This window comes from Odontesthes bonariensis, chromosome 9 (assembly GCF_027942865.1).
Source record: "Odontesthes bonariensis isolate fOdoBon6 chromosome 9, fOdoBon6.hap1, whole genome shotgun sequence".
NCBI lineage: Eukaryota > Metazoa > Chordata > Actinopteri > Atheriniformes > Atherinopsidae > Odontesthes > Odontesthes bonariensis.
Window position 1 is genome coordinate 27,240,789 of NC_134514.1, and position 13,088 is coordinate 27,253,876.

Genomic DNA, 13,088 nt, shown 5'->3' on the forward strand with positions numbered 1-13,088 from the left:
CATAAAGAAACCCGAGCCAGTGTGAGTTGCTTTATTTCTGAACATCTAAGTGGAAACTGTACTTGCGAAAAAAAGACGGACATTACATTACCAAAAGATTCAGTGACTTACTAGGATATGATTTGCATAACGTAACAAAAAAAAACGAGAAAATGTGGGACAGATGGAAACTTAAATCACTGAAGTTTATATTCCGGATCAGTCAAAGCATGATTCAAGAGTGCAATCTATATAGTGCTGATAAAGGTCACCTTCCCTGATTGTCGCCCCCTCCGCTGTTCCTTCGAGTTCATCATCGAACTTCCCTTCTTTTCACTGTCACTATCTCCTCCTCCAGGGTCCTGAGTTTCGCGACTTCCTGCTGACAAAGCTGATCAACGCTGAAAACGCCTGCTACAAATCTGACAAATTCGCCAAACTGGAGGTGACGCACGCTAAACTCAAACACAGCAGCATGTCTTCAATCACTTCTCAGTGTCATCCAGTAATCACTCTCCCGATTGCTTCCCTAAATGGGTTTTGTGTGGGTGAACTGATTGCAGGGACGCACACGAGCAGCCTTGCTGGACAACCTCCACGACGAGCTGCACAGACAGAGTCAGGCCGCTCTGGGTCTGGGCCAGGTGGGGGAGGAGGACAAGCTGGAAAACGGGGGACACGGGGGTCTGCTGGAATCATTCAAGGTGAACATGAACCCAGACAAAAAGTACATTGGGCAATCTCTTCACAGCTCTGTGACATTTATTTAATCACCGTCATTATAGCACAAGGTCAGCTAAAGGTCACAGGTCTACGTGATGACTTGAGGTGCGAAACCTTTGTTATTACTGTGGCTGCTGCTTTTCTTGATGCTCAGAGACTGTAGACCTTACACTCAGTGTGTATGTGGGTGTCCAGGCGTGTGCAGTCATGCCAGTGTGTGAACATGAATCCAAAACCCTGCAAAGCTCATACTGTGTGTGTGTGTCACTTTCTCCTCACTGGCGATCCTTTTAACTCATCACTCCGTGCCTCCGCACTCTTTTGTCCACATCTGTCAGTTAGTTGATGTTAATGGGCCCAGCACAATGTGTGTTTCCACCTCCATGTGTGCCAGATGATGAAATGTGTTACTAATGGGACCATTTTGCTCTTTGCAGGCATTATGGACAGCTACTTTGCACTTTCTGCAGTCAGTCCCAGGGGGCGCTGTGCTCATTGCTGTCATAGCAGTCTCTATGTATTATCTTTTTGTATTACTGTAACTGAAAGAAAAGATTACCTCATGATAATAAAGATTACTTTGTGAGATCTTGTTTGTGTTTATGTTTGCCAACAATTTTAGTTTTTCGCCTTTGATTTAACTTTTAATAAAGCAGAATTTAATTTGAAATGATTACGAGAACAATAAATTGATATTTTTTTACTTTTACTATCAATCAATATTATAGAAAAAAAATAAGTGTCATTGTCTTCTTACTTTCCAAGCGCCTCAAGACGTTTTTCCTTTTCTTGAATAACTGTGCCCTCTTGTGGCTGCATTGTACCATAACATTTAGTTTCACATTTTTTTTACTTTTTAACCTGATGATGAACCTCAGCCCTTCTATGCTTTTAGCTTTTTACCTTCCACCAACCTCTCCTCGACCCAAGTGCCACTGTCCCTTTCTTCTGTGGTCGTCTATCTCCTCTCTCTCTCAGCTTATTCTCTTATTTTCTGCTTCTCCAGAGAGCCATGCGTGTCAGGAGCCACTCCATGGAGACCATGGTGGGGTCTCACCGTCACCGGAGCCCCGGTGTTGGAGGCGGGGTGCCAGCCAGCCTCAGTGGTGGAGGACTGCCGCAGAGCACCAGTGAATGCACAAAGAGCACCTTCACTGTGAGTGAAACAGTGAGGAGGGGTTACGTTTGAAATCCACTGAAAAAGTGAATTCATATTTAGTTCATAAATGCTGTGTTAGTCCTAAAGGTGTATGTTTTTATCACCTTAGATGACATGAGGACTTTGTTAATCAGCCTCCTAATGTACCGACATTTAGATCAAGATCTGATGAGACAGTAATTGTGTTTTGTTGAGTTACCTGCACAGTAAGTAAAACCTGAACAAATGACGCCTGTACAGTTCGGATACAAGCTGATAGCTTTGCTAAACTAAAAACTTTGATGACTTTGATAATGTTTAGTGGTGGAGGATTGCTTTTGATTTCAAACAAGTTTTTTTCTTCTAGGCTTTTAAGTGTTGTAATGTAAGAAAAGACTCATTCTATAACCTGTGACCTTCAGCCTCCCGTTCTGTCAGCCAAGTCCCCTCTGAAAAGCCCAGTAAAACGCCGCTCTGGCCTCTTCCCTCGCCTCCACTCCAGCACAGAAACCCCATCAGACAAACACACACGCAGGTCAGTGCTTACTGTTTTTGACTGATGTCATGATTGCTGCATGTCACATGACAGGTCTCTCCTCCTTGCGTTCTTCTACGATAGAGTAGTAGTCTGGGATTGACGTTTTCATTTCATTTCACTGCAGTGACCAAAAGCCAGCAGAGATGTGCCCGCTTTCGCAGGATATCAGGTCAGAGACACCATCCAATCCCAGCTCACCTGAGATCTGCCCCAACAAAGAGAGGTGAGCCAGAGGCCGCTTTCCCTGGGTTTTAGCTTTGAAAGCTTTAGTCTAAGTTTAAGGAAAGCTGGTCTTTTGAGGCCCAGTGCAAGTATTCAATTAAAAAAAACACATTAACATTTCCAGCCTTTTCTGAGCGCTCGTTCCTCTGTTCTCCATCAACAGGCCTTTTATCAAGCTGAAGGAGTGCAGCAGCGGCTGCAGGCCCAACATGTCGCGTTCTTCGTCCAGCACCAGCAGCTTCAGCAGCACCACAGCAGAAACGGAAGCTCTGGAGGAACTGGAGACAGTGAGTCGAAACGTTTCTGTTCCTCAGATGACGCTGCTTGTCTGTGTTATCATGTGGGAGCAATGCTGTCAAATCGTGCCAAATCTCAGAATTAACTTGAGATTGGTTTTCAAGAATGTACCATCTGAATATGAATACAGGCGCAAACAGCTATGAAGGATATATTGGCGTAGTAGTGTCCATAGAAGAGAATAAAATTGTACTTGATTGCTGGCCAAGTGTTCATGTTAGTCCACAAGTTTAATGATTCACGCTGTATGAGATGGCTGCAGTCGGGAGTAAACACCATTTGGATGCAGTCCTCAGATCATGTTTGAGCGGCTGGTTTCAACGTTGCTGCAGGCTGCAACGTGCCGTCAGAAAATAAATTGGAAGTCCCTGAACGTTCACCACAGTGGTGGAGTCAACAAAGCCTGTTATGAAGAGGATTAAAGCGTTGCTGTACTATACAAATGCAAAGCCCGGGCAAACCCGCAACTGGACAATTTTCCCTGTGGCGAATATATTCAACACGTTAAGTGGAAGGCGAGAGAAGGCAGAAAATTATTGAAACTATTGTGTTAATAGGCTGATAGTCGGAACGTGCTTTAGCAGGCAAAAATGGTCAGGAATGCAGCAGGAGGGGGGAGAAGCTGGATTAATAAAGATTAATGGTATGAAGCATTCTGCTACTACAAGAAAGGTGGCTTTTGTCTTAAACTGTCTTTCAACTGGTTGTTTAGGGAATGCTCAAATTGGTGTTTACAGCAGTTGCCCCATAATTAGCCTTCATTTTTGCCTTTCCTTTTCCCATTTTCGAGTAGGATACTCCAGACTCATAAGGCGAAGTCTTTTTTTTTTTTTTGCGGTAACGGTAATACTGAGCGTTCCAAAAAGCAACACGATGAGCGTAACCATGTTTCTGTGAGACCAAACATGGCGACTGCAAGGGAGGTAATTGTTTCTCCAGTGTCCAGCTGTGAAGTTAAGTTAATTGACTCTGGGCTGCAGATTCTTAAAAACTAACTCTCTAAAATCTTCTCAAGATTTACACCAACATATAATCTTAAATTTGATTTTACTTTACCTGGTAATTGACTTTGATATTCCAAAGTTCGAAAGAATTATACATGAAGTTATGATGGCATTTTCTATTCAAAGTATTCAACTTCTAGCTGAACATTCAGCAACGCTCACTTTGTTGACACGAAGGTTCTGCAAAACATACTGTGCTCTGGCATCTTTCCCCTCCATATTAACTTGACTGTTCCCTGCTTTTTCCATCCCTCAGGCCAGCCACCCATCTATAGCCTCTACCTCCTCCTTCAGCCCTTCCCTAAGCATTGACAGCCAGGGATCCAATACGCCTGTCATCATGTGCCGCAGTCCAACAGGTAACCTGCAATCTGTGGACCTCTTGATTTGACCAGAATGATGTGTCACGTTGGCTGAGTTTGTTTCCTAATTGGCTTTTTTTTTTCCTCTCTCTCTCTGTCATGACTATGTCCTTCCCCATATTCTGCAGATGGGAAAAGTAAGACATCACCGAGGTCAAACTTGAAGTTCCGCTTTGACAAAATGAACCACTCGTCCACAGCTGTGAGTTTTAAATATATCTCTGATATTTTAAGGGTAGACGTTGTAGAAACTTGTGACATTCGATATAAGTGAAGTGTTGCAGCTTGGTGGAAGTAATGACAAAAAGTTTCCTGGTGTCTCTCTGACCATCCGCCCATCTTAAAGACATGTGATTTGTCTCTGTCGCATGTTACTAAAACAGTCACGCTGTTGTTGCCTAAAGGGCCCCGGCTGTCTGTGAACACATTCGTCTAACCGGCCTCTCTGGTCTCTCTTCTCTCTTTCAGTCAGAGTAGCTTTGTGGAATTGAAAAAAAAGACCAGACTTTCACAACGAAGACACGAGTGGATCTGACGGAAATGAAAGAATGGAAAAAAAAGTCGCAACAACAACAAAACTACTGTACAACATCTTTCTTTCAAAGCAAGGGATAACCTAAAGGCCAACTGCACCAGAGACCCCCACATAGTATAAACTTACTGACAGTACTGTGAGTGTAACTTGAGGAGCTGCAGCTAACGACAGTGTCGACGTTCTTTTCAACAGACTTTTAGCTGAAATCGCTTAATATTTGCCGCATTAGAATCGTTAACTGTTCACAGGAAGGTCTTGGCATAGCTGTTAAACTGTGAGTGTAGGCCGAGCTTGACTCGGCCTGAACTCTTTCATCATGTTTCATCGAGAGGCAAAAGTTTACGGCCGAACTGTTAGTTGACTGTTGAGTGCTCGGTGGAAATGATTGCAGACAACAAGATGTTCCTTTTTAAGCCTTGCCCTTGAATAGTATTTGTGAACGTTGCTCTTTTGCCTAAAAAAAAAAATAAAGGTACGCTGACACTTACACACACGCACAGAATTTAATGTACAGTAGATTTATAGTAGCAAAGCCTTGAAGATGGCAACACTGGTAGTCTTCTCTCTCAAGTATGGGATCTAAACTCGTTCTTTGCGTATGTTATTGCTTTTCTAGGAGACTTCTATGATTTTGGAGATGCTTTTGTAACCTTGCTAGCTGCTGCATTGTGTCTACAGCACTATAAAGTTGACATGCCTCCTCCCAGCACAGCTTTCCTGTATCTGTAAGGATAACCTCAGAGCCCTGGTTAGTGAAAATCAGTTCACGTGGGGCATAGTAGGAGACACTGCCAACACATTTTTGCCACAAGCTTATTTTAGCCAAAGCTGCGCCTTACAATCTATCAAAAGCTTTTTTCTCTTTGCTCGTGTGTTCCTTCCCTCTGAGTTTCTCTCACTATGTGAGAGGATGAGAATCTTTGGGATCTGGTTACAGCACAGTTGTGGGTAGCCGAACAACACCCACGTTTGCTGAAAATAGACGCTGCACTTACTGAAAACATTTCACCTTCTTGTACCTCCCATTGAAGCTTGCTAACTTGGTGTACCAGTGCATTTGTTCAGTGGTGCTTTTGAGCAGGGAAGTCTCTCCGTGGTTGTGTAGCTTCCCATCACGGGAGCTGATGAAGATGACTTGAAAAAGATGCTTTGAAGTTTCAAGTTTCAGTGAACCTTTGAACCACCTTTAGCAAAAACACTTTGAATGTGAATTACAATCTTTTTTTGGTTTTCTTTTTTTTTTGCCTCGTTATTATTACAAAGTGTAAATTGCAAAGCCAGTTACTCGTGAGCACAACAGGGCCATAGTTCTTTAGTCTTCAGGTATTCCATAACATTACCCTGCTGCAGCACAAACTGGAGTTAATCAGAAAAGACACTGAAGGAATCCTTTTTTTTTGTTTCTTTTTGGAAGTTGGGGTTGGGTGAAGTACAGTTATGATAAGTCAGTCGCCAGGGTTGTTAATCTAAAGCGTTCGTTTAAACAAAGCCACAAATAAGAAATACGTCATGCACATTTTCACAGACAGGTTTGAAGCTTATAAACAAAGGCTCTGTAACGTCACCAGAGGGTAGTGGTGTAGGCTATGTTGCTAGAATTACTTTCATCACTGAGAATATCTTGGATATTACAGCATATTATATATGGGAAAACATCAGTCAGTGGAGTGAGTGCATTGTTTGCCGGCTCAAACCTGAAACAGCCAATGAAACTTTGCCAGGTCAGGTGGGATTTTCCATGCCTCTTAATGGACATGGAGTCTTCCTCAAAACAAGCAAAAACCACCTAATCTGAACCTATAGCCTTTTTAACGCATAAGCAGAAGTTTAGAATTTTTACGCTTAGCTCAAATTTGTTGCGAATCCAAAACAACACTGGAACCCCAGCGTGAAAGCGGTCAGAGCACTCTCAGTTTGGAGAATCTGGAAGGAATTTTGATGGGGGAGCTAAGCTAACACTTCCTCAGAACAAGGCCACAGAAGAGCAAATTTTAGCCATCTGCAACAACTCAAACCTCAAAAACTACACAGTGGCTCGAGCAAATGTTTTTCATTGAGAATTTTACACTGCATCTTTATCTGCGTGATGCGCGTTTGCATCTGACAGTTGCTCACGTCGTCACTATTTTCTGCTCTGAAGAATGTTGCATCATTTCATGCACTTTGCCACTGTATCCTGATCAGCTGTGACTCACAATTCCGCTGATCAAATCCCAAAATACAGACTATTAAAGATTAACGATAAACGATCGACCCTGAAAAAGAACAAACTATTTCCACCTTTTATATCTTTCCAAAGGTGATGCCTAGCATGAAGCTATCCAACAAGTCTGACACAACTCAGCGGACAGAGTCAGAGGGATACAGTGTAAAATAAGCCATACAAAGTATTCGCTTGAGCCACTATGACTTTTTTTAGGTTTGAGTTTTGGTTTGATATGGTGAAACTTGGCTCTTTCTCAGGCCATGCTCAGAAATCTCAGCCTCTCTGATTCTCCAAACTCTGTGCACTAACCTTTCTTTATAGCAGGTAAGACTTTAACTGCCCATAAGTACTTCACACAGCCTCGCTTTAGAAAAAAAAAGAAGAAAGAAATTAAAAAAAGTATCCCTTCAAGATTCACAGATGTGTTTCCATTGTGACCAAATAACCAAACTGGCAGGCGTGTTGATTATTATCTGTGTACTCTCACTGTACAGGGAACCGTTTATGATGGTGCGTTAGAAGTGTGTAAAGACTTGAAGGTTCAATTCAGTTAATTTACAAAATAGCCTCCGTATTTTTGTTGACTTTTTATCTTGCCGGGAAGCTGTTCACAGGGAAGTTACTTGAGAAGTACCTTTTTTTTTCTACCCCTGGACTAGAAGATTTTGTTGACAGATTCGCAAAATCCTCCGATGGTGTGGGCCAGTGATTACCTCGAGTAAGGGAAGCAGGGACAGAAATCCTCTGGACAGAAGCAGAAAGTACAATGTCATTTAGTTTGTAGCAGGTATCGCCCAAAACGCCCTGCTGCCTTTGCTCTGTTGATATGCTTAATTTATTAAATGATAACTTCTTTTGCATTGATGTCATGTAAAAATGTCACCGCAGAGTACGCTAATTAAATGAGTTAAAGAATAATTAAAGGAACTATATTAATTTAACAGATGTCTAAACATGTATATGTATATTTGGTTATGTAATGTGCCATTGAGAATCTATTCTAAAATAAAATGTTGTATTTTGTGTCATTTGTTTTTTGTTTTCTTGAGTGCTTTCTCTTCTTTAGAATATCTCATATCAAGTGTACATAAAGGCATGAGGAAAACTGACAACACAAAAAAAATCAAAGTTTGTTTAATTTTTCCAAAGATCATTGGTCTGTGATCACATATAAAAAAACAATTTAAATGGGTCAGCACACAGTGGGAGGTCAGCACACAAAGCAGTGTGTGTTTGTGTAGCTCACAGAAGAAATATCTTTTTGATATTAGCACCACTTACTGACTTTTTGCAATACGCAGGTAAAGTGACGTAAAAAACTTAGGAAATGCCTCAGAGATGCTGTCCCATTCGCCAGGGGCAATTTTAGAATGTGGTCTTTAGGGGTGCCCAGCCCCCACTGCTCACAGAGGCACATTATTTCTCAGTAACTGAGGCGAACTAGTACATTTAGAAATTTTGGAGCCGTATTAGTTTTGCTTTGAGTAGTGTTTTCCCCTACAACATTCAATTTTGACCTCTTCATTTCAAAAGACTGTGGCTTGACAGGGATAACAGAGCGCCTGAGACAAATATTGAAGATAACGCAACATTGATTTTGGGAGTAAAGAGTTAAAACAAAAACAAATGCTAGAAAATAAATAAAATGGTCACTAAAATAATGCATCCTTGAACAAAAAAAAATGTGTTTTTGCATAATATAATATTTTAAAAATGTGCTGAGCCAGGGGGTGCCGAGCTATCTCATGGGCCTTGGCACCACTAAAAATACCCTAGCCTCGCCTCTGCCATTCGCCCCGATCAGGTGTTTTCTGAAGACATCTTTGAGTTAGCAGAAAACTGTAGAGAAGATAAACTCCTCAAGCTTCATTTTGTTCCTTTCCAATCAGGAAAATTTGAGGGATGAGTAGACAGTGGCCTGACCAGGCTTTGTCGGGGCTTCCTGTTGCCTCAGTGCTTCCTGGGAAATATCTGCGTACACCACCTGTGACAACGTGGATGGGAAAAAAAAAACATTTAAGCTTGTGTGCACGGACTGTAGACATATTTTAGGCTGTGTAGGGCGATCGCAAGGTCAAGAGGACTGCAAATCACATTTGATCTCAAAAACGCACGTTCACCCACCTCAGTCTTTTGCTGCCGTTTTGGGGGAGCTGCAAAATGTAGGGAGAGACAATAAAGTGAGGAGTACAATTCTGACCTCCCCATAACATGTCATCAAAGCTGGATTACAAGTTCATAAAGGGAAGAAAAAGAGGTACCTTTGTGAGTGGGAGTGGTGCGTTTCTGTGGTATCGGACGTCGGGGTAGAGGCAGTGGAGGCCGTGGAGCTGGCTGTGGGCGGTTTTTGTTTACAGCTGCGTATATGGCCTGTATCCTTGGATGTGGCTGAGGCTTGACCTCTGAACTCAGGCAGCGAGCCAACCCCAGAATGACAGGAAGACAAAGGGAAGCACCAGCGCAGACCAAAAGCCTGTGGAAGAGGTTTCTCTGACAGGAGGCAGCTGTATGATAAAGAGGAAGAATGCACACAAATGCTGTTTGTTAAAATAGCCATGATGCATATTTAGCCAACGTATCTGACTGTCTGTGTATACCTTTTGTGATGTTCACGTGCATCCAATGTCCCACTTCAGTTCTCCCAGCACCCCATGTAACACTGCATCTATAGGAGCCTTCGTCTGATTTGTTGACGCGCAGAATTTGCAAATCTAGTTGAGTCGTATTGGTTGTGAGTATCACACTGACCAAATGGGTCCTTGAGCTTTCTTTAATAATGTAGGTCGCTGAATGTGAACTATGTTCCCACTTCCACTTGTCCGTCCAGTTGCCCTCACAGTGCTGGAGCACACAGGACAGAGACAAAGTGCTCCCCTCAGGCACGTAAAATGTCTCACTCCTTGCCAGAACACCCTGTATGCATTTTTCAGCACCAAGACCTGAGAGAGAGAAGTTTTATTTTTGCCCCATTATATCAAAGAAACTGCACATGTTGGTGGTATAATAGTGACTGACCGCTGATGTACCATTAGTACTACATTACATATAGTCACGTGAAAAAGATGATACACCCCCATTTTAATTTAATGTTAAAGGTATCAGGATATAATAAAAAAATTATAATTTTTATTATCTCTTACTGGGGCTTAAAATCAGGGAAATATCTCAGATAATCTCAGATGAAGAGGAACACTGTGCCATTATTAATCTAACAACAGCTAAGCCAAAATGTATCATGTGTAAAAATGTAAGTACACCCAGTGATTCCAAAGCATGTAGAATACACTTCAGTAGCAATAACCTGAAGTAATCCCTTCTGTATAATATAATCAGTCTCACACGTCATTGTGGTTAGAATTTGGCTCGCTGCTCTTTACAACAGGAAGTTCATTGAGGTTTTCTGGCATTAGATAATGCACAGCTCTGTCTGCCCACAGCATTTCAATCAGGTTGACGTCTTAACTTTGATCAGATCATTTCAACACCTTGAGTCTTTTCTATCTCATTCAATTTCCACTTTTATTTTTATGTTTTGCATTGTTTCAATCCTTATATCGTGTTAACACACTCCTGAATGCTCCAGACCCAAAAAACGTCTGGTTTTATCGGGGTGCTCACACCTGCTGATGGTCACTTAATCAAGATCATTTTTAAAAGCAGCACCTGGATGATACTTATCCTCTTAATTCCTGTAATATTTCAATTGTCATTGTGCATAATAATCCATTTATCCATCCATTTTCTATACCCACTTAATCTAATTATATGTTAATAATAAATGCTATTTATATTGCACTTTTTTTTTTCTAATGTTACAAAGTGCTTCACATACAGATATACACAAAATCAAGTAAAAACAACTTGGAACAAGTCGACACAACAATGTGAAATATAATACAATTGTAGTGCAGTTTCCTGATCAATTAATAAAAGAAAAAACAAGTCAAATGGAGAAAGACTCTCAGATAAAAGTATGTTTTAGAAAGATATTTGAAAGAAGACACTCTCAGGGACAGTTCAGGGACTTTGACCTCAAATGCTCTGTCCACTCTGTACTTAAACCATGTCTGTGGAACATGTGACAGTCCTACATCAGTGGATCTCAGTTTAAGGACAGGCATATGTTTTACAAAAAATGTGAGACATAATAGGAAGGTAAAAGATATTGTGCAAGGAGGCTGACACAGGAGTAATTTGCTCTACTTTCCTGGTTCCTGTTAAAAGTCTGGCAGCTTAGTTCTGAAAAATCTGGAGCCGATTAATGGAACTTTGAAGAGAGGAGACTGTTACAATAGTAAAAAGCGAGAGATCAAAGCTCACAAAATGGTCTCTGTGGATCTGAGCTTGTGTCTAATTTCAATATCTGGCAAGATCCAGATGAGTTTTTCTTACGCCCTGATACGTAAAACCTTAAAAAAGCCTTGAAAGGGGGTGTACTTCCTTTTTCACATGACTGCGTAGTTTTCTACATCATGCAACCTAAACAAGAGACCTCATGAAAACCAACACTTTTAAAGGAAAAACAGAAATAGACCCACATAAGACTACATTGTTTGGTATATCTGGAAATGTTCATATGAAGTGATCAACTGAAGTAAACATCAAGTATGAAATAAACACACCGTAGCCAAACTATAAGAGAAAAACTTCTAATTTTCTACTGTCAAAAAGTTTCAAAGAGCAGCAGCTTTTCAAAGAGGCTTAGGGTCGTGTTCACTGGTACTTCTTCAGTGAAGTTAAATCTAATCTGTTAAGTCTTTGTCTGGCAAATATCTGAAATGAAGCATTAAACGAGCTCCCTGATATATAACAAGAAGAGGAGGAAGTTAAACATGTTACTCACCAACATGAACGATGCAGACACAACTGATTGCTCTTAGGAGAAAGTCATACATGTCTGGCCAAAACTGTGTTGTGGCTGGCACATCAAAGATCGCTTATACTTCCCCTTTACAGATCAACCCTGCATGTTACGGCTCGCTGAAACAGGCTATCAGTCCGGTACGCTTGCTGAAAATGTCGTTCTTTCCTCAGCGCTCCCCCTCTCTCTCACTTTCTTTTCCTATTTTCTGTCAAACTTTGGCTTTCATTTATCCTGCTGCGGCTGTTTTCCAGATGGAGGCAAAGGAAGGAAATGATCACAAGCCCCCCCACGCACGCTCTTCCGAGCACACAGTCACATTAGAGGCTGTCCACACGAAATTACAGAAAAGTAATGACTTCATGAGCAGAAGTTTAGTTCTACAGGCAAGGGGCCACATTCAAGGAGCTGTATTGTTACAGAAAGAGAACCAATTCTACAAAAAAAACTAACTGATACTTGCATTTTAGAAAATGATTGTCATGAGCAATGTAATGTGACAATGTTTAAGGTCATTCATGAGTCTTTTTTTCTATATTTTTCACAAAAGGCACATCATAACGCGAGATTTTGCACTGCATGGCTACCTTACTTAAGTGCCAATGCTGGTGCCAGAAAGTTTGTTAACTCTTTACAACTTCATAAATCTCCATATCACTGACTCTAGACATCACACAGGTCCAAAAAGTAATCTAACTGAACAGAATAAAAAGAACTGTTAGATTACAAGGTGAAAACTGTGAAAGTGCGGGGTCCCAGTTGTAGATAAAATTAGATGAATGCGTTTTTACTCAGTTCCACTCAGGAGGCATCCACTTTGATTTAAAGAGCAATGGTCAAGCGAAATTAGATCTTCAAAAGAAAACAAGTTTGTGTAAGTGTGTCAGAGCATCAGCACAGACTGAAGACCTTTGAGTTTCTGGAAAAGACTGCAAAAGGTCAGAAAAACACGCAACTGGTAACAAGTTTGGACTCCGACAATCCATAATGAGGCAGATTATATACAAATGATTGACCAACAAAGATCGCTCCAAGAAGAAGGTGTTTATTAGTTTGAGGGGACACAAAGGAATCCAAGGTAACTTCTAAGCAACAAAGGGCTTCTCTTACATAACACTATTATGTTACTTCCCTTACACAGTTCACCAAAGATCAGCAAACAAGCCACAAGGCTGTCAAAATATATATATATATATATATATCTGTGATAGGGGTAGTAAGTA

General features: G+C 41.2%; 2 protein-coding genes across 11 annotated transcripts in view; one reads left to right on the plus strand and one right to left on the minus strand.

Moving 5' to 3' along the window:
* The window catches only part of LOC142388530 (rap1 GTPase-activating protein 2-like), a 114,799-nt gene extending 106,772 nt beyond the window's left edge, over window positions 1–8,027 (plus strand). For all 10 annotated transcript variants that reach the window (XM_075473896.1, XM_075473898.1, XM_075473895.1 and 7 more), the window contains 9 exons: window positions 338–424; window positions 543–683; window positions 1,709–1,858; window positions 2,263–2,375; window positions 2,503–2,601; window positions 2,764–2,887; window positions 4,158–4,260; window positions 4,392–4,465; window positions 4,732–8,027. In XM_075473896.1, coding sequence (XP_075330011.1) covers window positions 338–424; window positions 543–683; window positions 1,709–1,858; window positions 2,263–2,375; window positions 2,503–2,601; window positions 2,764–2,887; window positions 4,158–4,260; window positions 4,392–4,465; window positions 4,732–4,740 — 900 coding nt within the window. In that variant the 3' untranslated portion in view covers window positions 4,741–8,027. The remainder of the gene's footprint in view (window positions 1–337; window positions 425–542; window positions 684–1,708; window positions 1,859–2,262; window positions 2,376–2,502; window positions 2,602–2,763; window positions 2,888–4,157; window positions 4,261–4,391; window positions 4,466–4,731) is intronic.
* A 95-nt stretch (window positions 8,028–8,122) lies between these two features.
* On the minus strand, window positions 8,123–12,161 carry LOC142388905 (uncharacterized). The gene is made up of 5 exons (XM_075474477.1): window positions 11,848–12,161; window positions 9,602–9,943; window positions 9,266–9,508; window positions 9,129–9,157; window positions 8,123–8,988 (listed from the first exon to the last, which is right to left on the minus strand). Exons 1-5 carry the CDS (start codon window positions 11,897–11,899, stop codon window positions 8,890–8,892), a joined length of 765 nt encoding a protein of 254 aa, XP_075330592.1. The 5' UTR covers window positions 11,900–12,161; the 3' UTR covers window positions 8,123–8,889.
* Window positions 12,162–13,088: the final 927 nt, after the last annotated feature.

What these genes read in the sequence shown, in the direction of transcription:
- LOC142388905 (XM_075474477.1), bottom strand. Translation starts at nt 11,899, where the DNA reads ATGTATGACTTTCTCCTAAGAGCAATCAGTTGTGTCTGCATCGTTCAT. An exon ending in GCACGTGAACATCACAAAAG is followed by an intron (nt 9,509 to 9,601) that starts GTATACACAGAC and finishes TTTATCATACAG; the next exon opens with CTGCCTCCTGTCAGAGAAAC. An exon ending in CACCACTCCCACTCACAAAG is followed by an intron (nt 9,158 to 9,265) that starts GTACCTCTTTTT and finishes TACATTTTGCAG; the next exon opens with CTCCCCCAAAACGGCAGCAA.